The sequence below is a fragment of the Schistocerca cancellata genome, chromosome 3 (assembly GCF_023864275.1).
Source record: "Schistocerca cancellata isolate TAMUIC-IGC-003103 chromosome 3, iqSchCanc2.1, whole genome shotgun sequence".
Taxonomy (NCBI): Eukaryota; Metazoa; Arthropoda; class Insecta; order Orthoptera; family Acrididae; genus Schistocerca; species Schistocerca cancellata.
Window position 1 is genome coordinate 805,662,115 of NC_064628.1, and position 25,974 is coordinate 805,688,088.

At 41.6% G+C, this 25,974-nt stretch overlaps 1 protein-coding gene across 2 annotated transcripts in view; it reads right to left on the bottom strand.

The window, feature by feature from the left end:
* LOC126175868 (TOM1-like protein 2) overlaps positions 1-25,974 on the bottom strand; it is a 122,870-nt gene that overhangs the window by 65,372 nt on the left and 31,524 nt on the right. For both annotated transcript variants that reach the window (XM_049922885.1, XM_049922884.1), the window contains exons 4-5: positions 24,576-24,766; positions 14,378-14,653 (exon numbers count right to left, since the gene is read on the bottom strand). In XM_049922885.1, the coding sequence (XP_049778842.1) occupies positions 14,378-14,653; positions 24,576-24,766 (467 nt within the window). The remainder of the gene's footprint in view (positions 1-14,377; positions 14,654-24,575; positions 24,767-25,974) is intronic.

Sequence of the window (25,974 nt, forward strand, 5' to 3'; positions counted from 1 at the left end):
GACTGTTCTGTTGTGTAGGGACATGGATCTTGGGAGCTTTCAAGCTTGCAGGGTGGAAGCAGAGATAGCATTTTGCAGCATCATTCCCAGTAACAATCACAGTCCTATGTGTCATTATTCCCAGTAACAAACACAGTCCTCTGGGTCAGAGCCAAATGGGAGGCTTAAACCAGAGGCTCAGATGATTCTAGGACAATCTTGGAAGTGGATTTTCCAACCTCCACTGTCAGGTGGAGAATTATAGGATACACCCCTGCCCATTACCCCTTAATAAGTCAGGCATGCATTACATGTGGAAAGTGGCTATCAGAGTATAACAATGCCCACTTAGTACAGTTTCAAATACAGCAATCTATAGCTCTTACCTGGCTAATCTGTGACCTTAATGCCTCATAAGCCAATTTCCACTCCACCAGACTTCTCTCCCTCCACAAAATCCTGCAGCTATCTGCCCCTCATGTTTCCTATCTGCCATGCCAATTTCAAATCGCAACAACATGCCAGACTTCACTTTAAAAAATTATCGCACCTTCTCCTAAACAACCTGAACAGTGGTGTTTCCCTTCCTGTCCCTCTGCATCTACCTAAACAGCCACACCAACACCAATCCTCTCCTACAAACTGAGCTTGGCCAACCTCCTTAACATCCCACTGCCTTCACCACTGCCTCCCAGACCAAGAATAACCCACAATCAAAAGAACTAGCCACAACGGTACAGTGTCCTCAATCTCTCAACTAAGGCACTTTCCCCTCCTGAATTATATGTATTATCTAATGGTCCCAGTTTCAGCCCTATACCTGCATTTGATAATGCTGCTTTGGTAAAGGACCTACGTTCGTTCACACGTATTGTCAACTGGAAATATCACTTTGCAACCAAATCCCAAAACCTTTCCAACAGCACACTGTACCCTGCCTTGAACAGTTCCAACCATGATCCCACCGTGATCCACCACCACTACCTCAAAAACATCCCTCACAAGTCTTCCAAGAATTCCTCACATCCAGCATTGCTTCACAGCCCTCCCTCAGGTCCCTACATGACCCTACCCTGTCCTCTGCAGAACTCTTGGCTCTACGTTCCCTGAAAGTTGATGACTCTATCATTATCCTCCCAGCAGATAAAGGATCTACCACTGTGGTACTTGAACAGAGGGAGTATGTTAGTGAAGGTCTACGCCAACTGTCTGACATCCCTACATACAGCATCTGCCATCAAGATACCATCCCTGTGATTCAAACTGACCTGCAGTCATGGTTGAAAACCTCAGGCCCCTCGCACGGACTCGCACCTCAATCCACAGAACTTCTTGCCCCGCCCAAACCACGCACATCCAACTTTTACCTGCTTTTTCAGATCGACAGACCCAATCATCTTGGCTGTCCTATAGTTGCTGGCTTCAAAGCACCTACCAAATGTATATCTGCCTTAGCTGATCAGCACCTGCAACCCATAGTACAAAGACTTCCCTCTAATATCAAAGATATCAAACATTTCCTAGATCATCTGAAATCCATGCTTGTCCCACTACCACTACACACCTTGCTTGTCACCATTGATGCCGCCTCCCTCTATACCAACATCCCCCACTTACATGGTCTGTCTGCTGCTGAACATTTCCTCAGTGTCCACCTGATTCCAAACCTATGACATCCTTCCGATTCACCTCAACCAACTTTATACTTACCAACAACTACTTCACCTTTGAGCAGACATACAAACACATCAGGAATATGGCCATGGGAACCAGGATGGCTCACTCCTATGCCAACCTTTTCATGAGTTGCTTGGGGGGGGGGGGGGGGGGCTTTCCTAGGATCCACAAGGCTTCAGCCCCTGGTAAGGTTTAGATACACTGATAATACCTTTATCATATGGACTCTTGGTGAGGCTGATCTGTTAAAATTCCTGGAATCTCTGACTACCTTCCCCCAATTAAATTTCACTTGGTCCTATTCCGAATCGTGTTACACTTTCCTTGATGTTGATCTCATCCTCACTGAAGGAGAGCTACACACTTCTGTCTACATTAAACCTACTAACAAACAACAGTACTTACATTTTGACAGTTGCCATCCTTTCCATGTCGAACATTCCCTCCCGTACAACCTTGGCATTTGAGGCAAATGTATTTGTTCAGAAGCACACTATTTACAGCAATATATCACCATCCACACCTCAGCCTTCACTGGACGTAATCACTCCACGAGCCAGCCTAGTTCAAAAGCAGATTTTCTGAGCCATCACATCCAATCCTGGTAATGCTGATCCCTCAAAAAAAAAAGGCTTTGGGGCACACCAATGGTCACTCAGTATTATCCTGGTGTTGAATGTATTAATCAGCTACTTTGACAAGGCCATGACTTCCTAAAGGCATGTTCTGAAATGAGATCCATTCTGTCTGAGACTTAAGCCACCACACCTAGAATAGCTTTTCATCACCCTCCCAATCTCTGCAATATTCTTGTCAGACCCTATGCTCCTGCTGCACCCATCCCCCTACCCTGCGGCTCCTACCCATGTGATCCTGTGACCATCCCCGCTGCAAGATTTGCCCTATGCACCCTCCTACCACCATCTATACCAGCTCTGTAACAGGCAAAACATAAGCTATCAAAGGAGAGCCACCTGTGAAAGACAAGTCATACACCAGCTGTTACGTAAATACTGTTCGGCCTTTTACATAGCCATAGCTACCACCAAATTATCAATTAGGATGTATGGGCATAGACAGAGGGCATATACTGGCAACACACAATATCTTGTTGCAGAGCCTGCTCTACAACACTACAATCATGATCTTGGTACCTGTTTCACCACACATGCCATCTGGATTCTTGCCCCAGTCACCAGTTTCTCGGAACTCCAAAGGTGGGACCTGGCCCTACAATATGACCTTGGTTCTTACCACCCACCTGGCCTTAATTTATGTTAATTTCTTCACAGTAACTACTCTTTTCTTCACTCCGTTTTAGTTTTCTACGTCTTTCATAGTCTTACCTGTCTATTTTTCACCTCTGTTACATACAATGCACTTAGCTTTTCACTCTTATTAACTCATGCATGATGTTTCAGCAGTTAACTCTGTCTTGAATAGTACCCTGTCTTCCACCTTTAAGCTCTCAGGTTTAAAATCCCATCTGATGCAGTCCCCAACAATCACTCTTTCCTTGTCAAACCATCTGGTCATTCTCCCCTGACCCGTGGTTCGAGTGACTTTCCCAAAATCTACCCCTTTTCCTAGACCTCTACAGTACTTTTTCTTCACCCCTCTTCCTTCCCCTTAAACCCCTCTGCCTGACGAAGGAGCCACAGGCTCCGAAAGCTTGTCTAATTATAACTTTCTTTTATGTGTGTGTTCTGCTGCTGCTTGGTGAGTAGATTTTTTATCTATCCAATTACAGAGTTTAATGTCAGATCGATGGTGAGGTTAAAGGAACAAACGTATTCAGTTTAACTCATTTAGGGAAACCACAAAAAACTTTAATCTGGGGGACAGGACATGGATTTGAACTCTGTTCCTCCTCAATGGCAAGTCCAGAGAGCTAATCATACTAACCATTTCACCACTCTTCCCCATTTTTCACTCAACTACATCCACAAGCACACACAATAAACAAAGTGAAAAAAGGGGTCAGTGCTCTAAAATCATCTTAAAATATGGATGTGTTCACAAATTAAGAACAATATTCAGAAATGTGTTACTGATATATGGTTTACAAAAAAAAACTTCTTGAACCACTCATTCCGCTAACATAATGAAAACACGTCCCTCAACAGAGAGGAGATTGCAAGAAAGGGAGCAGCAAATTGAACTGTATGATTTTCAGTGCATGCCTTCTTAGCTGATAAATCTGCTGTTTCATTTCTTTGGATTCCTTTGTGGTGTGTTACCCAGCAGCCTGTTACTTTAATTGTCAGCCTTAGTGGGCAGGAAAGGGTGTTGTGAATTTTCTGGGTGTGTTTATCTGCTGGGAACATATGCCATATAGCTTCAAAAGCACTCAGGATGTCAGAGCATCCAACAAAAATACATCTCAGATGCCTCACTCCCCTCATGGTGCCATGTAATGCTGTACGAAAACTGTATATTGCTTTGATTTAGTTTTGTCATCATGGAAACTTCTGAAAGATAATGTTTACACAAACCATTTCATGACAATCTTGGTCTTATATCCATTAACAACGTCAGTAAATCTACAATCATTCTGAGAAGAGGCTCGCTATTGGATTGGTCTTGCTGGCACTTGTGGCCAACATAAACCACTCTTGGTGGAAGTTTCAATGGTCTTCTGGCACAAAGGTATTGCTAATCTACATAAAATGTATCCACTATTTTAGCTGGGATCATACAAAAGCTATATAGATCTGGAGCAGATGCACACTGGTCTCTAAGAAGCCTATATTTGAAGCATTTTAAAACATCCATTGCCTTCAAGGACTTTTCCTTTAGATTCATTAGATGTGAAAACAACATCCAAGCATGAGGTCCAAAACATTCTCAAATTCAGAAAATTTAGAACTGTGTTTACCATAACACAAAAATAATGGTTCATTTAGTTCTTACAAGCAGCTAGGAAAATAAATGTCCACTAGACAATGTGCTATATTATTTGGTTGGTTGATTTGGGAAGAGGGGATCATGAAGAGATGTACAGAGATCACAGGAAACCTAAATCAGGATGCCCAGATGCAGGTCTGAAGTGTCATCCTCCTGAATGCGAGTCCAGTGTGCTAACCAATGTGCCACCTTGCTCAATAATATATTATTCAGAAACACGTAGAATAACTGAGATGAGCCAAAACTTTCCACCTGCATGCATCACATCTTGAGGTTGTAGATTTTGTGTTGTAAGCCAAGGTCCACGTCCCCAGTGATACACAATATTTCACCTTTATGTTTAAGGTGGTTGCATGCTCAAAGTTTGTAGTAGCAGACTGTAGTAACCTGACAGTTCTACACTTACTGCATGCAGCGGATGTAAGTTGGGCAACTGCGACAAGCGTGGTGCACGCTGACATTTAAATGGCGACTTGCAACTATCTGAGGTGGCCACTAGGGGCAGCCCAATCACCAGCTGCCATCACCAGCAACATGTGACGTGAATGTGTGTAGCGAAATGCAGGAAGATCTGCAGCGGATAGGCACTTGGTGCAGGGAGTGGCAACTGACCCTTAACATAGACAAATGTAATGTATTGCGAATACATAGAAAGAAGGATCCTTTATTGCATGATTATATGATAGCGGAACAAACACTGGTAGCAGTTACTTCTGTAAAATATCTGGGAGTATGCATGCGGAACGATTTGAAGTGGAATGATCATATAAAATTAATTGTTGGTAAGGCGGGTACCAGGTTGAGATTCATTGGGAGAGTCCTTAGAAAATGTAGTCCATCAACAAAGGAGGTGGCTTACAAAACACTCGTTCGACCTATACTTGAGTATTGCTCATCAGTGTGGGATCCGTACCAGATCGGGTTGACAGAGGAGATAGAGAAGATCCAAAGAAGAGCGGCGTGTTTCATCACAGGGTTATTTGGTAACCGTGATAGCATTACGGAGATGTTTAACAAACTCAAGTGGCAGACTCTGCAAGAGAGGCGCTCTGCATCGCGGTGTAGCTTGCTCGCCAGGTTTCGAGAGGGTGCATTTCTGGATGAGGTATCGAATATATTGCTCCCCCTACTTATACCTCCCGATGAGATCACGAATGTAAAATTAGAGAGATTAGAGCGCGCACGGAGGCTCTCGGACAGTCGTTCTTCCCGCGAACCATACGCGACTGGAACAGGAAAGGGAGGTAATGACAGTGGCACGTAAAGTGCCCTCCGCGACACACCGTTGGGTGGCTTGCGGAGTATAAATGTAGATGTAGATGTAGAATATTGAATTTATAGAGGAAAGTAGAAGCCTCTGAGCCCTTGTAACACTGAAAATGCAGGAAGTTTGGCACCTGCTATCGATGTATAAAATTTTTTTGCTGAATCGTATGTAAATATTTGTAGTTTAAATGCTTTCTTTTAATAAGTAAGGACATTGCTTCACTGTATGTGTAAATTTAGGTAGAAGTCTGTTGACATTTCATTGTATTTATCTGTGTCTTACTGTGAAACTTATAAGCTCTGGGGAAAAGCCAAAAGAACTGTTACTGGCACCGACTAGCAACAATAATAGCAGTGCTCGTGCATTGTAAAATTTTTGGGTAGGGAGTTGTTACGTGGAGAGAGGGAGACGGGTTCTAGCACTTGTAGTGTGCAGAAGTGTGGTGTTAATGCTCTCACAGTAGAGAGTACCATTTCGGCGGCATCATGTACGCACGCCGGCCAGATGTCTAGCAGCAGAAGTAAGGACAGTGGATGGGCGGAAGAGGCTGTATTAGTTATGATTGCCCATTCCTGTAATTAGCCGTGCTCCACAAGATGCTACCGTCTTCAGCAACAGCAGCAGTTCCAGCAACACAGATTAGTCGTATGCACAGCACTGAAGTATGACTGTTCATTGATAGAAAGTATTAACGGCTAACCCAGCAGCACAACTGAATGTGATTTGATTGATAAAATTTATTTAAATTATAATAAGTTAAACTCAGGGCGATTGTGTCCTCATTGTCCTCAGATATTGTTACCAAGCAGTTCCTTGTGCCTTTTTTTTCCTTATATGGTAACCGAGTGTCATAAGAAACAAACTGAATAGTTACAGCCAGTTTATTAATGAATAATTTCACGTTTAAGAATTTTAGCCTCCGTCTACTTTCAATTAGCTGTTGTACAACAGATGCTTCAGTATATGAGTAAAGTAAAGGAATTTCATTTTTCAAGTTTGAGAATCAATCACAGGAAAAAATCCAAATCTAAAGAAATGCACAAATTAAGAGTGCAGAAGTTTTATTTATTTTACATATAGCTTGGAGCACATGGCTGTTTGGTTTGGTACATATTCTATTATTTATTTCTGTTCAAGTCAGTAAAAAAAGGCTCAGTTGTTCAGGCAATAATTTCAAATTCAATTTGCAAAATAAGTAACTGCTAAGTAAAAGTGCTTGCTTTTTTTTCTAAATTTCTTTGACGATGTTACGTTGAGGTCACTGAAAGTCACTGTTCACGTAACAATGTTACGTTGAGGTCACTGAAAGTCACTGTTCACGTAACAAAGTTCAATACTAACATACAGTTTAATTGCATACTTTCAAATCATTACTCGATTGTCTTTTTTTTCTTTCAAAATTTAATGACAAACATAATGTAAGAGTGACTTCTCAGTTTTCTTTATCATTACATACTCACTTAAAATTAGTGTAAAAAAAAAATGACAACTTTCAGTTGCCATGTCAGTGTTTAACAATACATGTTTTTCTTTCCCATCATCTTGTACAGGATTTTGGATGTAAATTACCCTGTGGGCTGGTGACCGTTAATTATTTCCTTTTTGTTCATTAGTGTAACTTTTGAATTCATGATCAGTGGTACCCCTTTTCTGTCCAATGTTGTTCGTGAGTGCACAAAATAGCTTTCACTTTTCCAAATTATAACCCTGTTCGGTTTAATTACTTTTTATTTTTAGTAGACTTTTCCATCAGAAGTGTCTGTTGTACACTCTCCTCCTACTTAACAGTATTATTTCTTCAGGAAAGATAGCCTTATCCAATTAGTAATAATCCATTAGACATACATGCGATCCACGGTCATATTTTATATCACAAGCATGATAGGCTGATTAGTAAGGGGGAGGTTACACCCTCAATTGTTAAATGTCTTAAGAGACATGTAAACGGCTTGCATTGCATTCTTGTTGGTGTCATTTTATGACCCAATGAATAGCTTCTCTTCTACAACTGTATGCTTCCTTTTGTTCCTACTAAGAATACAAATGGTGACATTGAGGGTTGAATTTTCTCATGCTTTGAATTCTTTTGTTTTTGTGCCGTCTGACTCTTCCATGAACGCTTTACTCGGGTCATTTTTGCAACAACAGCAGTGGTATATGGCCATGTTGGCTATGTTGATCTGAGCTCAGCCACAGGTTGTTCACCTGCTGCTGTCTCCCACACCCCATGCCCACATTCACCCCTTCTCCCCCATATCATAAATCCACAGAAGGACAGGAAACTTATGAGAAGTGGCTTTGCCAACATTTTGTGGAATTCCAGGTGGTTTAACACAAAGGTCCCTAAGGCTCTTTTCTTATCGTGGATACCCCCTCGTAAGTATTACTTACTGTGCCAGTTAGCTCCTCTTCAAGCACCAGCATTGCTTTCTTTTGACAATGTGTACAGTTTGCTGTGCTATCACCACAAGGGTATGCATGTGGTTGCTGGATGTATTGAATTCTACCAACGAGGCAAACAGCTGCAACAGTCGTCTCAAGCTTGGGCGGCTGAGCTTCAAGGCCTCAGTCATAAGAACTGATCTGTCATGGCTAAGTCTCATGCAGATACCAATGTTGGACATAAGATCATTTATTTGGCCCCAGATAAGGACATCAAAATGACCTTCAGTTTGAGGGCCCTACATTAGAAGATGTTCTGAATATTGCACAGTCATTCAAGGTCTCTAGCACTGCGGGCCACCAATTAAGAGGCTTGGAGTGATGTTGCCATTGTTGACAGCATGCAGCCCCAATGTGTGGAGCCTAGCAAGCTGGGGGAAAGAGGATATCGCTGCAGTACAAACAAAGCCACTAGGCCAATGTGGGCAAGTACATCGTTGGCACCAGGAACAGCAAATGGCACTTCCTTCATGCCCCTCTTGTCTCCTACAGAAGGAGCAGGTGAGCAGGTGGTCTGCCCCAAGCAGTAGGACTCTTGCCATAACTGTAAAAAAGAAAAGTCACATAGCAGCAGTAAGTTAATCTGTAACCTCCCACCTCATTATGACACTGCAGGACTATGGGCGTCGACATTTATACAGTTTCATCGTTGTGTTTGCCTCTGTCTGCAGGTCACAAGCCATTAACCATACAAGTCAACTCACAGACATATGCCAGGCTACAGTCCCTGCCACAGGTGTGTGTTGAGCAATGATTGGTAAGCTTCAACAAACAGCAGATTCTTGTTTTTGGCCAGTTTGCTGCCAACGAGGTTTACAAATCAGTTGTCTATTCTCTTATGTACTTGGTGCTTAATGATGTGAGAACTGAAAATATGCTTGGGTTAGATGCCTTTGCTACTCTTTGCTTTTTCAATTTCAGATGCAGTGCATCTAGTGTCAGATCAAGTGCCTTATCACAAATTAGATTTCTTGTGTTCTTAGTTTTTAGATCTTTTTGCCACAGCATTAGGTTGTGCAAATAATTTCACAGCACATATCACCCTCAAATCCTTCGCCTGCCCTTGGTTTTTTGGGTGCGACTAGTACCAGTTGCTTTACGTGACCAGATGAAGAAGGAGCTTGATCCGCTTAATGACACTGGGAATGATTAGACCGATTTCCTCAAGTATCCTAAAGAAGCCACTCAGACAGCTTCAGCTCTGTGGCAACTTGAAGGTCACAATTAATGCACAAGTATTCGTAGACTCTTACAGCTGTCTCACCCGCAGGAGATGCTAACAAAGTTCACTTTATGTCAATTCTTTTCAAAACTTAACCTGGCGACAGCCTACCTTCAGACTCTGTTGGACAAGGCATCAAAACAGTTGTGGTTAATTTGTCTTTTGGCCTCTATTAGTACCAATGGCTAATATTTGAAATCACAAATGTGCCAGTCATCTTCCAACATTTTTTAAAATAATTACAACGGGTGTCCCTCATTGAATTAACTATATTGATGATATCATCATGACAGGTACTACCACAGAAGATAGCCTACATTGCCTCTGATCTTTGTTTACTGTTCTACAGACCACAGGGCTCAAATGTAATCTCACAAAGTCTTACTTTTTCCAGCCTTCCATTGTTTATTTGGGTCATAAAATTTCCCCAGAGCATGTGCCCCATGGAGCAACATGTCATCACCATTACAGCTTTGCCCTGTCTGTCTAATCTATGAGAACTTCAAGCATTCCTTGGAAAAGTGATGTACTATCATCTGTTTATTCCCAAAGCAGCTACTACTTGCATATGTTGCTTTGAAAAGCGTTCCTTATATTTGGTCTGCAGCCTGTGGGCAGCATTTATGCAGCTTAAGGATAGTCTTTGCTCCATGGTGTCTCTTGCAACATTTGAACCCGCCAAGCATCTGGTGCTGGCCTCAGGAAGTGGTCTAGTACGGGGTGGGACTGCTCCTGGCCCACTGTCATTCAGTTGGCTCCAAACAACCTGTTGCATTTGCATCGAAAACACTCAACTGTGATCGGTAACATTATTCTCATGTGGAAAAACAAGCTCTTGCTATTGTCTATGCCTTAAAAAATTCTTTGTGCTCTCTTATATTTATTTACTGACCATGGGCCCTTGATTTACCTATTCAGCCTGTTGGCGTCCTTACCAGACAAAGCTGCTCATTGTCTTCAGTGTTGGGCTCTGTCCTTGTCCTAGTATGATTACAAGATCCATTTTTCTCCCATGTTGCAACATGTGAATACTGATGCTCTGTCCCAGCTCCCCATGGGTCCTGACCCCTCGCTTGAGCAGGAATAACTGCTATGGTTTCAACTGAATATGGATGCGAGGCACATGGTGGATGGCTTCCCCATCATAAGTTCTCATATTACCTCTTCTGTGGCAGCAAGTCTGCTGCTCCAGCAGATTGTGAACAACACAACATGACCATCCAAGGAGCCAATGAGCCTGGCATCAGACCGTCTTCTGAGTTTTTATGCATTGCACCACTGCCTCTCCATTTTGAATGGCACTGTTCTCCTACAGATGGAAGGGTTTACACCCCACATCATGGTTCCACATAATCTGCAGTGGGAGGTCCTTTGTGTATTACATCAAAGTCCCAGGGAGATCTCTCACACAAAACGACTGGCATGCTGCCATATGTTTTGACCGGAAATTGACCAGGAGGTGAAACACCTTGTCATGGCCTGCTGCCGGTGTTCAGGTCAGCAGGCAGCACCTTTCACTGTTTTTTCACAATGGGCAGTCCCCACACAATCTTGGGAAAGAGTACACATTGATCTCATTAGTCCTTTTTTACATACTTTCTGGTTAATGGCAACTGATGCTTGTTCTCATTTTCCTTATATCACTCGTCTGTCTGCAAGAGCAGATGTGACTGTCAGGGCTCTATCAAAATATGTTCTCTACATAAGGCTTGCCTTAGACCCTGGTTTTGGTCAATGGTCCTCAGTTCATGGTGCAATCTTTCAAGGACTTTTTTACCCACAATGAGATTTGTACATCACAGCGGCTCCCTTCCATCTGCAGACAAATGACCAGGTGGACTGTCTTGTTTGCATGATTAAGATGCAGATGCATAAGTACACAGATTTCTCCCCCCCCTCTCTCCCCCCCCCCCCTCCCCCGCCCCCTTTTAACGCTCTTACAGAATGAAGCCAATTGGGGCCAAGAGTACCACCAAGCTCTTGCATTGCCATTACCCATGTATGCTGCTCAACCTCTTGCTGCCATGCAGGCATACCCCAGTGGCATCAGTTTTGTTGACATTCATCCCCACCACACCGGTCTGGGCCAGGGCATTTGGCTGGTGCCCTCACTGGATTCCAGCCACTGTTCACAGCCAGTGCAGTCACCATGTTTCCACGGTTAACACCGGAGATAGTCTCATGGCATGCCACCGAAACCATTTGCATTCCAAGATGGGCGCAGGGCTTCTCCCAAGGCTATGGGCTCAAAACCTTGTTGTCAGCCCTGGCCACTCCAGGTTACGAACAGGTCTGGTCACACCCACCTACCTCGGCAGCCAGGGCTTCATCACCACCAACAGTAGGTTTGATTCCTGTGGCCAGTGCCAGTACTCGCCACTGCACTGAGCAAGCAGCACCATCAGAGAGGACAGAAACTGGGTCTTCTGTTGCCAGAGTCTCTGCCTTTGTCACTGCCTGTGCCTGTGCCCCTTGTCATGGACTCTGATGTCTGGATGGCTTCTGCCCCACAGCAGCTCTGGTCCACTGGCTGCCCTGCATCACAACAGATTTCTCTTCAGTCACACTGCCTTGTCTTTCCCCCCTGCAAAGGAGGAGGAGTGGAATAACCCACCAGTTACTACACCTTCTGCCCACATTAGACATAAGTCAGGTCACTATGGCAAGTCTAGTGTGCATTGAAATTCCAACGGTGCACCTGCAACTACCCAAAGTGGCCATGAGAGCAGCCTGGTCACCAAGCACCATCACAGTGCTACACCAGTGATTGTTGACATGGAAAGTATCTTTATACAGGCAGGCACAGGCCTCCAGGATCTCAGTTGTTTAACATGTTTGAGGCGCATAAACTACTTTCATTGTATTTTTGCTGATGTCATTCTCTGATGCAATAAATTATATCTCTTTTATGACTGTGTGTTTCCTTGTGTTCCTAGTTAGAACATGGATGACAAAGGATACTATCTGTTAATGAATTTGGTTAGGAGTTCTCTTCATAACCTCCAAATTCTGGGAATAGTGGTGTCATTCTGTTAGGAAGCATGAATTCAAGGAAACAAATTTGGTGGCCTAGGAAATCTGTGTGAGAAATAAAACGGTATATTGTGCCTTACTTTCGTATATTCAGCCTGCTGCTGAGGGACAGGCACACATATACGAGGAAGAGTGGGTGGAAGAATGGGACAAGTTGGGATCTGTGAACCAAACAAGAAATTTGGCTTTGTTATATCTCCAATTACCTATCTGGAGAGATTATATGCTTTTAACATGTCGCAAATAGGGTAATGCCATTTGACAAATAAATTCCTTTACTGCCAAGAGAAACTACCAATATGCAGTGTTTGTGGTGTACTGATTTCAGTAGGTCACATTTTATGTAGTTGTATTTTGTATTCAAACATGAGAGAAAAGGCTAATTTAGGCTAACTTATGCTTCATTTGAGTCTAAGATGTGACAAATGTAAGACACTGTGAATTGTTAAACTGCTTGTCTAAATTATTTAGGACAAAATTGTAGTGTATTGTGTGGCTGACTGTTTTTACTGAAAACTATTAACTTTGTCGCTGATGAATCTGATAGTATAGAGAATTTTTTAACCATACAGTATGGTATGTCACATGGTATAGTTAAAACACAATTATCGAGATAGTAGTCAATCAATATGCATCTTGCATACAGAAATCTGTCTATTTCCCTAATCATCTGACCATCCCATAAAGCTGCTAGACAGGAGCACCCCCATCTGTCACTCCTCCCCCAGCATCCAATATAATCCTGGAATGGATAAATTAAACCATGTCAACTACTGGGGATCGATTACTTATCATTGTGCCCATAAATATGGAACATCCTACCCACAATCCCTCCCACTGCTCCCAAAGTGGTATTCCACTGGCCACACAGTCTTATGTAATATCATAGTCCATCCTTGTGACACACACGCTCCCAATTCTTTGGCACATGGGTGATACCTGTATGCAAGATCTAAGTGCGAGACCTGTCAGATACACCCATTCAGCACATGATGGCATGACCATCAACCAGGTGCCCATTTGATTAAATGACCTCTGCTAAACTGTGGCCAAGAGCAGATTCGATCAACCAGTGGCAGAACATGCTGTTAAGCACAACATGCATTTCAGTTATTGTCCTTGCAACACATCTTCCAAATCCATGATCCTCCTAGTAGCCTCAACCTCTGGTAGGCCCTGCTCCACACTCGCCTCCACCTGCACCCCATGACCCTAACATCACTCATCCCGCCACAGTCACACCAACTTCCCCACAATCCTCCTCTTCCTTTGTTCTGTCTCCCCCTCCAATCCACTCAACAATGACATTGTTTGCTTTGTGTAACTATCTCTGCCTGCAGCCACAGTGAGCTCAACAGTTCCACATTTCTATCATGTGCACTTGCCACCTCTCGATTCAAGATGTCAGCCACTCTTCCTCAACCTTCCCTCATGCCCACCGCTTCCTCTTCCACCATACCAACCCAACCAGACACAATGCTTCACTCCAGCTGAGCTCTCCTGCTCCCCAGCGCCTCTTTCCCCACCACCATTCCATCAGATACAACCTCTCAACCCATTCAAACTGCAGTGTCAGGTCAACATAGCTGTATAGATTTTCTCTGTGCTCTGTGTGTGTGTGTGTGTGTGTGTGTGTGTGTGTGTGTGTGTGTGCACGCGCACATGTGTGGTTCATCTGAAAGCTAGCGAAGTTTCATTTACTTTCTCCTAGGTGGGGTAGTCCAACAACACATGCAAGAAAACCTCTGTGGAGTGTAGAACCTAATGGAAAGCTATAGGCAGAATGAAGCTTTGTGTCAAAAAAAGGATGCATGTTCTGATGACTCAGTCTTTAATAAAAGAAAACTTACCTGTAATAGCTCCAGATCACTTGGATGTTCTTTGCCAGGTGTTAACTCAGAAAGCATCTCATTAAGGACAGCCATGTTGCCCTGTACAACATCCAGCTCACTCTGCAGTTTTCCCAGTTGATCAGATGTAAGCACAGTCACCTGCTGCTGGTCACCTGCAGGGCCAACAACCGTGCTGGGTGCTGGCAGGGGGGCGCTGTTAGGTGATGGCGGCCCAGGTGATACAGAAGTAGTACGTGCAGGCACACCCACAGCAATCTCAGCATCTGGGATACTCTATTAAATAACAAATGATATGTGAAGTTGCGGACAACAACACACGCGGAAACAAAAAACTACATGCACACAGTATGTGTAGATATCAGACACAAACTTGGGTTAAACTAGCTGAAACTGAGGACGATGGGACAATAGAGCAGCAGGTTTTACATCCCTGTCTAATATTTCAGATTTAGGTTTTCTCTAACAAGGGGAGGACCCCACAGATACAATTAACTTTTGTAAACCACCTATATGGTGGTGTAGGTTAGGATCCCAGGTATCACATCCTACAGCCATTCACCTTTGTTGACCACTGTTTGTGAGTAATCAACGAAAATGAATTTCTCATGATCCACTAGAGGTGTGAAAATAACACTGGTCTTTGAATTGACACCACAGCCTAGCAGTTAAGTTATTTGGCTGGTATGCTGAAGGCTGTAAGTACAAATCTTGTTGGGTGCTACCTATTTTTTTAAACCTTTCTCAACATCGCAGTATCATTATGTCTATTCAGTTAAGTGGTTTAAATTTTTTTTTCATTTCTAATCCTATGCCATGCCATTTTCACCACTGCATTTTCCTTATTATTTGATCTCAGTTTTTCATCCTTTTATTCTTTCTTCATATACTTGCTTCAATTTAATTACTTACTTTTTATCATTTTACATTTTTGTCCACATTATTGCAATCATTATTTCACTCACTCATTTTGCTTGGATGTTGTTCTATTTATAATTCCTTCTTACATTTAAATCCTCAACTGTACTGAAACTTCCTAATACATAAAAGGCAAGTCCCGGTACAGACACAGTTTTGATCTGGCAGGAAGTTTCATATCATCACACACTCCGCCTCTGGATGATAATACATTCTGGATTCATCAGCATTTTATAACCATAATAAATATTTTAAAATTATCATTAGCATACAATATTTTTGTCAAAGCAGGTAAGCGGAATTTGAGTCAATGTTTCACTACTCCAGTGAGATGAAATCCATTGGTTTATCTCCCGTTACCTGTCATGAATCAATTCCTGTCATGAATCAATTCATTTTTGTATTTTGTTCAAGTTTCTCTGCAATTTTCCTCTTGTTTATTCTTGTGAGAGCGGCATTTAAAATTTAACAACAGGAATCCATCAACTTGTGAAAATCACAATGAAGGAATGAGTGAATACAAAATAAAAAAAGGTGAATTTCAGTGATTGTCTTACACTATCCATTATTTATTTACAAGGTGAGATCTATCACATACGAAAATCCTCCTGATTTGATAAATGCAGATGCCATAGTGAAGTGCAAATCAATTGCAGAGGAAATAATTCTGTTCTTGAAGGAGAGTGTTATTGTTCACAATGAAAACCTCACTTTAAATGGTTGTGAGGGTTTTCGACAATATTGTGTCTTCAGTGGAACAAACGTCAACTAACTCTCGACAAAATCTTTTTCGTTTTTGTTTAATATCACACTACTCTACTAAAGGAGCAGCACCATTCCTCAAATACAGAATAACAATTTCTTATTCCTTCATAAATACAGACAAGCAGGACTGACCAATCTCATTCTCAAACAACAAACAATTAAATTTAAATCAAACAATGGAAAGTGTGTGTGAGTGTGGCTTCAGTTGCCAGAGACTGCAGAGTGAGTGTGTGTGTGTGTGTGTGTGTGTGTGTGTGTGTGTGTGTGTGTGTGTGTGATCTATTTTTGACAAAGGCCTTGTTTTTCGAAAGCTTGTTTGTGACAGTCTTTTTGTTGTGCCTATCTGTAACTCAGCATATCCGCTATATGGTAAGTAGCAACTTTCCTTTTCATAACATTTTTGCAACCAGTAGTGTTTCCCACTGACATTCTTGTCATCTCTACGTTCTGGTCTTTGGTACTTCTTGGGTGCTGTGCAAGGCCTGGGGTCTCTTTGCTGGTACTTGCGATGACATCACAGGCAGCTGGAATGCACTTGGCGATGCTCATAGCTCAAAACCAATACCTCAGGCAAGAATACAACAACCACAGACCACAAAAATGAAACAATTCTAAAAATGAAATAAAGATGATTATCTCCTTAACAAAAAACACTTTAATCCTCAACTCATTCTGCTTGTTCATTTATTTGAAGCTACAAAATGTGGATATAAAATCAACATATGTACAGGAGATTTTGTACCCTTACACAGTGAGACCGATGAAGAGGGAATGTATGAGTTTGCATTTCCATATTGCTATCTTTAAATTTTCCAATCTTTTCTTCCAACATTATGATGTTTATCTTCACTGCAGTGTAAACTCTACTATGAATATTTTAACCCCATTGAATTACATTCCTTAACTAAAAGATCAAAAGCACTTGCTTTCATCGAAGTTTATCTCAATTACTCTTCAAAAGTCTTGAAGAAAGTAGTTTCTCCTGTTTATGAAGAAAAGAATATTTGACTAAAATGACAGGAGACCTCAAGCAAGTGAGAATAAAAATCAATAACTTATGCCTGACGGACTCTGAAATGCTTGAAAAACTGAAGAAAGTGTAGATATGCCATGAACAAGTGACAATGCATGTGCACCAACAATGGACAATGACTATCACTTTACTGTACGTATCACAAAACTTTTCTTGTTTTGCAAGTGGGCAGTGGATGAAGAATGTTAAAATAAAATACAGAATCTGCATAACAAAATTTACGGCAGTGAGATTTTTTGGGAAGATTTAAGATTTTATCGAAAGGATAGGCTAAAGGGAAATGGAGCTGGTGTATTTGTCACAGTAGATAATAATTCAGATCCACCGAGATAGAACTTGAAGCTGCATGTGGGATTATTTGGGCAAGACTCAGTATATGGGGTGGGCATAAAATTGTAATTGAATCTTTCTATCAGCCATCTGTCTCACCTCCTGATGTAACTGAAAACTTTAGAAGAAACCTCAGTTCGCTTGTACTTATGTTCTCTAATCACCACTGTAATCATTTGTGGAGACTTTACTCATCCAGCAATCAACTGGGAAAATTACAATTTTGTTAGTGGTGGACCAGTGACCATGATGTGGTTGTGGCAACCTATGACTCAAGTTTAAAAGAATAGTTGAACATGCACTGTATAGGTATGTACCCAGTAGAACAGTTCATAACAGGAGGTACCCTCTGTGTATATAGTCTCTGTAAAGAAACTTCTAAATAAACAGAGACTGCCGCATAATAGATGTAAAACAAGGAATAGGGCTATAGATAGAGAGATGCTGAGTGAAATGTGTTTGACTGTCAAGAGAGAAATGCGTGAAGCCTTCAATGGGTACCGTAGCAGAATATTGTCAAATAATGATCTTTCACAAGATCCACAGAAACAACACATGTAAAGGCTGTTAGTGGCTCCAAAGTTTGTGTCCCGTCACTTGTGAATAAGATAGGAACTGAAATACAGAGTAGCAAAGCTAAAGCTGAAAAGCTTAACTCCATTTTCAAATGTTCCTTTACAAAGGAAAACACAGAACTGCCCCAATTTAATCCTTGAATGACTGAAAAGTAGAGTGAAATAAGTGTTAGTGTAAATGGTGTTGAGAAACAGCTGATATTGTTAAACTGAACAAAGCTCCAGAGTCTGATGGGATGGCTATCAGATTCTATACTGAATTTATTAAATTGAGTCAGCACCTCTTTTAACTATATTCTGAGCTCAAACATAATGAAGTATCTCGAACAGAATGACCTCCTCCATGCCAACAAGCATAGATTCCAAAAACATCGATCATGCTAAATGCAACTTGCACTTTTCTCACATCACACACTAAACCTTCGGATCAAGACAATCGGACAGATCCAGTATTTCCTGATTTCCAAAAAGCATTTGACTCAGTACCAAATCTATGCATATTGTCAAAAGAATGATCATATGGGGTATCAAGCAAAATTTGCAACTGTACTGAGGATTTTTTTGTTGGGGAGATAGCAGTATGTTATCTTGGGGTGGACAGTCATTGTCAGTAACTTTGTGGGTGCCCCAGGGAAGTGTGTTGGAACGCTTGCTGTTCAATTTGTATATTAATGACATTGTGGACAATATTAATAGTAACCTCAGATTTTTTGCAGCTACAGTTATCGACATCGAAGGTCTGCCTGAAAGAAACTGCATAAATATTCAGTCATATTTTGACAAGATTTCAAAGTTGTGCAAAGATTAGTGACTTGCTTTCAATATGGGGAAAAAAGATATTCTATGCGTACAGGTGTGTAACACTTTCTAGGGATATGAAATGTAATGATCAAATAGGCTCAGCCGTGGGTACAGAAGGTGACAGACTTCAGTTTATTGATAGAATACTGGAAAACTGCAATCAGTCCACAAAGAATATTACTTACAAATCATTTGTGTGACCCATTCTGGGACGTTGCTCATGTACGTGCAACCTGTACCAATTCAGGGATATTGAACATGTATAGAGAAGGATAGCATAAATGGTCAGTGGTTTGTTTGACCCATGTAAGAGTATCATAGAGATGCTGAAGAAATTGGATTGGCAGATTCTTGAAAGACAGAGGTAAACTATCCCGATACAGCCTACTAACAAAACTTCAAGAATCAGCTTTAAATGATGATTCTACAAATGTATTACAACCCCTATTTATGGCTCACATAGATATCATGGGGACAAGATTGGATTAATTACAGCACACACAGAGGTATTTAACCAATCATTCTTACCACACTCAATATGGGAATGAAATGGAAAGAAACTCTAATAACTGGGCCTATGGGGTGCCTCTCTGTCATACACTTCACAGTGGTATGCAGAATATACATGAGTTGGATAACAACTGTAATTCATAACAGACTTCATTTACACACGTTCAACACATTATACGCTTTCAATATAACCGCCTCACACCTCAATCACCTACCCCACAGGGGTAAAAGGCATCGTACATCAGGGAGTCCACCTATTTCGATGTCTTGGAAGCACCACCCTATAGCACAGATGATGCCTTCTCTTGTGTTGTAGTGCATCCCATGAACAGGTTCCTTCATTTTGGCAAACAGATCGTAACTGCATGGACTCAGATTGGGTGAATATGATGGACGTTCCAGCATTTCTCATTCCCGCATACACAGGAGCTCCTGCACAGTGTTCGCCTTGTGGCACCGTACACTGTCAAGAAGAATGACGGGATGCAGTACCAGAAGAAAACACTATTGGGAGCTCCGACCTTGCACCACTTCCATCTTGACCTCCATTTGACATTTGTGTTTCCTAAACATTCTGTTAGGGCACTTGAACTGGCCTCACTTTCAGGCAGTACATACAGAAACTGGCTCAAACACAGCTATTGCCACTCATTGCATGCCTTCAGCTGGCCTTCTGCTAACTACTTTTTACCCACCCCATGTAGATGTACTTGTAGAGAAATAAAAGTGACCAAATTCAACAGTACAAACATAATTACATTTAAAGAATCTGTTGAAGTACTAGAACAATTCTGGACACAAATAATTAATTAAAGTCTAAAGTTATTAATGCTGATTAAATAGGATGCAATTACAAATCATCATACACTCATGGGACTTCTTGTGATTGAAAACAGACATTGCTCAAAAGAGAAATTTAGCGAAAACAACACATTCTTTTACTGCACAATAACCTTTAATGTTCCCTGAAGAATTTCTGTCACACAGCTTCCTATGCATACAGGAAGCTGAGGATAAATTTGGGCTGAGGACTGCCAAAGAAACTGAAAGCTTGGAGGTATGGTATAGAAAATTGAATTCAGAAAAATTACCAAAAGAATTCTACATATAATATTTTGAATCCATAATGAAACCATATACAAAAGAAAAAGATTTTTTTTTGTTACTTGCAGAACCATGGAGCAGTCAGACTGACAATCCACTACACGACAAAGTATTTGTGGAAAGTGCTGGATAAACTATGTACACTATGAAAATTATTCCACTGAAATGCACTTTATTATCAGCCATATGACAAATATTTTTATCATCAGAAAAAAAAAAATACCTTAAGAGCATGCCTGAATTACTTCAAAATAAATGTGAAAGTGTTAAATGTGAAGTAGTGGTCAAAATCCATTCAACTGTTAATTGAATTCTGTATGCCCTGGCATCCAGTAACATGGTATGGATCAAAGTCATTTACTGAAAACATAATATTTCACAGTGTTAATGAAGTGTGCTTCAATATGAATTTGTTAAAGAAAAATGTGACTGCAGTAAGGCATCATTTATATTTGGTCCATGGTAGGAGAAGAATTAATGTTTTAGATGTTTGTATGATGATTAACATCCAAAAATATTTACACCTCATAATGAAAAATATTTTTTTTCTATCAACATATTGGAAATTCTAAACCTTCAAGTATTACAACAGACATACAAAAATAATTAAAATGATGTGGGCCAAGATTCCAAATGTAAAAAAGGAGAATAAAAGAAGGAAAATATGAGAGCAAATAAAAAATTTAATATGACAATAAAATGACGTAATTAAATAAAAATAATAATGTCATTTCAATATTAAAAAAAAAAAAAAAAAAGATGGACTCACAACCTTCAAAATACCAACTAAAAATAGCTTAACCATTAGGCTACAGTGCTGATTCAATGATCAACTTTTTTTTCCATGTGAATTTTGGTTTCATCAACTACTCACAAATGACGGCCTAACAGGGTGAACGCCTGCAAGGTGCGATACCTGCGACCCAAACTTACACTACCAAATACACTATGTGATCGAAAGTATCCAGACACCCCCAAAAACATACATTTTTCTTATTAGGTGAATTGTGCTGCCACCTACTGCCATGTACTCCATATCAGCAACCTCAGTAGTCATTAGACATCTACATCTACATTTATACTCCGCAAGTCACCCAACGGTGTGTAGCGGAGGGCACTTTACGTGCCACTGTCATTACCTCCCTTTTCTATTCCAGTCGCGTATGCTTCGCGGGAAGAACGACTGTCTGAAAGCCTCCGTGCGCACTCGAATCCCTCTAATTTTACATTCGTGATCTCCTCGGGAGGTATAAGTAGGGGGAAGCAATATATTCGATACCTCATCCAGAAACGCACCCTCTCAAAACCTGGCGAGCAAGCTACACCGCGATGCAGAGCACCTCTCTTGCAGAGTCTGCCACTTGAGTTTGCTAAACATCTCCATAACGCTATCACGGTTACCAAATAACCCTGTGACGAAATGCGCCGCTCTTCTTTGCATCTTCTCTATCTCCTCCATCAACCCGATCTGGTACGGATCCCACACTGATGAGCAATAATCAAGTATAGGTCGAACGAGTGTTTTGTAAGCCACCTCCTTTGTTGATGGACTACTTTTTCTAAGGACTCTCCCAATGAATCTCAACCTGGTACCCCCCTTACCAACAATTAATTTTATATGATCATTCCACTTCAAATCGTTCCGCACGCATACTCCCAGATATTTTACAGAAGTAACTGCTACCAGTGTTTGTTCCGCTATCATATAATCATACAATAAAGGATCCTTCTTTCTATGTATTCGCAATACATTACATTTGTCTATGTTAAGGGTCAGTTGCCACACCAAGTGCCTATCCGCTGCAGATCTTCCTGCATTTCGCTACAATTTTCTAATGCTGCAACTTCTCTGTATACTACAGCATCATCTGCGAAAAGCTGCATGGAACTTCCGACACTATCTACTAGGTCATTTATATATATTGTGAAAAGCAATGGTCCCAAAACACTCCCCTGTGGCATGCCAGAGGTTACTTTAACGTCTGTAGATGTCTCTCCATTGATAACAACATGCTGTGTTCTGTTTGCTAAAAACTCTTCAATCCAGCCACACAGCTGGTCTGATATACCGCAGGCTCTTACTTTGTTTATCAGGCGACAGTGCGGAACTGTATCGAACGCCTTCCGGAGGTCAAGGAAAATAGCATCTACCTGGGATCCTGTATCTAATATTTTCTGGGTCTCATGAACAAATAAAGCAAGTTGGGTCTCACACGATCACTGTTTCCAGAATCCATGTTGATTCCTACAGAGTAGATTCTGGGTTTCCAAAAACGACATGATATGCGAGCAATAAACATGTTCTAAAATTCTACAACAGATCGATGTCAGAGATATAGGTCTATAGTTTTGCGCATCTGCTCGATGACCCTTCTTGAAGACTGGGACTAGCTGTGCTCTTTTCCAATCATTTGGAACCTTCCGTTCCTCTAGAGACTTGCGGTAGACGGCTGTTAGAAGGGGTACAAGTTCTTTCGCGTACTCTGTGTAGAATTGAATTGGTATCCCGTCAGGTCCAGTGGACTTTCCTCTGTTGAGTTATTCCAGTTGCTTTTCTATTCCTTGGACACTTATTTCGATGTCAGCCATTTTTTCGTTTGTGCGAGGATTTAGAGAAGGAACTGCAGTGCGTTCTTCCTCTGTGAAACAGCTTTGGAAAAAGGTGTTTAGTATTTCAGCTTTACGTGTGTCATCCTCTGTTTCAATGCCATCATCATTCCGGAGTGTCCGGATATGCTGTTTCAAGCCACTTACTGATTTAACTTAAGACCAGAACCTCCTAGGATTTTCTGTCAAGTTGGAACATAGAATTTTACTTTCGAATTCACTGAACGCTTCACGCATAGCCCTCCTTACGCTAACTTTGACATCGTTTAGCTTCTGTTTATCTGAGAGATTTTGGCTGCGTTTACACTTGGAGTGAAGCTCTCTTTGCTTTCGCAGGAGTTTCCTAACTTTGTTGTTGAACCACGGTGGGTTTTTCCCGTCCCTCACAGTTTTACTCGGCACATACCTGTCTAAAAGCGCATTTTACGATTGCCTTGAACTTTTTCCATAAACACTCAACATTGTCAGTGTCGGAACAGAAATTTTCGTTTTGATCTGTTAGGTAGTCTGAAATCTGCCTTCTATTACTCTTGCTAAACAGATAAACCTTCCTCCCTTTTTTTATATTCCTATTAACTTACATATTCAGGGATAGCAGAATGGGGTGCTCCGCAGAACTCACGGACATGGTCAGGTGATTGGCTGTCACTTGTATCATACGTCTGTATACGAGATTTCCACACTCCTAAACATCCCTAGGTTCACTGTTTCCAATGTGATAGTGAAGGGGAAACGTGAAGGGACACGTACAGCACAAAACCGTACAGGCCGACCTCGTCTGTTGATTGACAGTAAGTGCCGACAGTTGAAGAGGATCGTAATCAGTAATAGGCAGACATCTTTCCAGACCATCACACAGGAATTCCGACTTCGTGTCAGGCCTCACTGACAAACATCAATGCCTCTCCTCAGTGCAGCAGTCCATGAAGAATGGGGTGCCATTCCCCAGGAAACCTTCCAGAACCTGACTGAATGTAGGCCTGCGAGAATGGAAGCCGTCGTCAAGGCTAAGGGTAGGCCAACACCATATTGAATTCCAGAATGACCGATGGAGGGTGCCACGAACTTGCAAGTCATTTCCAGCCAGGTGTCCGGATACTTTAGATCACGTAGTGTAGGTATTTCCAAAAAGTCAGTCGTCTCGAATCTCCCATTGTGAGTCAATTCAAATGTCATATGTTTCCTAAATATGCCACTATACTGCTTTAGATGAGGTATTAAATCATCTCTAAGAACCTCTAAGTAAATAAATTAACTTCTAACTTAATTTTCTCCCTTCTATAGTACCTTGGCATGAGCAATGCCTCCGTCACACATCAAGTTGTAATTTTAGCTCACGGCAAATTTGCATAGTACTGATGTTATGAAAGTGAATCAATGACACTGACCCAAAATAATAATTATTAACTTATATTGCCATTAGTTATGTGTGGTATTAGGGTTAATGTTATCTAAATGATTCTTTCAACATGAGAGTCACTGAGTGTTATGGAAACAAAAATAAAATTGTGTTTCATATTCAAGTGAAGCAGTAAATTAAAAAACAAATATTTACCCTTTGAGGAGTATGAATGGGGGCCATTGTGTCCAAGTCTGTCATTGGAAACTCTATTCCTTTCTGCTTCAGATCATGATAGACTTGTACTACTCCAGAAAGTTCCGTCTGGTGCCGGAAAGCATCTGCCCAACTCTGTATTAGACTTAGGACCTTCTCCTGTATTGCCGTAGGTGGATCATTCTTGGGACCTGTAAGCATCCATATTACAAATCTATACACACAACTTACAACTTTGCTACTAAAAATAATAAATTCTACGTTGTATCTGCTAAAAGCATTTCTTAAGGAACTGAGATGAGTATATCTACACTGCAGGAAAAGACAGATTGCTATTCACCATAAAAAAGACACATTAAGTTGCAGACAGGCACAATTAGAAGGCACTTACACAAAGCTTTCGGCCACAGCCTTCATCAGTAAAAGAGAGATACACACCATTCATATACACAAGCAAACAAACCTCATGCACACATGACCACCAACTCCAGCATCTTGGGCTGCAATGCAAGTATCATAAGGGATGCAAGCACCAATCTGGAGCGGGAGGGGGAGGGGGAGGGGGAAGGGATAGTAGTGTACGGGTGGGGAGAGAGATGAGCACTGGCTGGTGGAGTGTGCAGTGACTAGAATGTCAACATGTGCAGCGTCAGGATGTTGTGGGGTAGGAACGTGGGGAAAAAAAGGAGCAAAAATGGAGGGGAGTGGGAAAAGACAGCAGATGCATTGGCTGAGGGCAGCAAATAAACAGGGTGGGACATGAGAATGGAGAGGAGATGACAGGGCGGAGGGGGAGGAAACTGTTGGGTGGAGGGTGTTGGGACAGTATGTTACATTAGGTTGAGGCCAGGTATGGAGAATGTATTATTGTAAGGATGAGTCCCATCTGTGCAGTTCAGAAAAGCTGGTGGTGGAGGGAAGGATCCAGATGGCTCAGGTAGTGAAGCAGCCATTGAAATGAAGCGTATTATGTTCAGCTATATGTTGTGCTCAAGGTGATCTACTTTGCTCTTGGCCACAGTTTGGTGGTGGTTGTTCATCCTGGTGGACAGCTGGTTGGTAGTCATACCAATATAAAAAGCTGTGCAATCACTGCAGCAGAGCTGGTAAATGACATGGCTGCTTTCAAAGGTGGCCCAGCCCTGATGGAATATGATAAACCTGTGATTGGTTTGGAACAAGAAGTGCTGGGTGAGTGGAATGGGCAGGTATTGCACCTGGGTCTTCCACAGGGATATGATCCTTGTGACAAGGGGTTGAGATTGGAAGTGGGAATGGCATAGGGATGGACTAGGATGTTGTGGAGGTTGGGTAGGTGATGGAACACCACTTTAAGAGGGGTAGGAAGCATGTTGAATAGGATGTCCCTCATTGCAGGGCACTTTGAGAGGTAACCAAA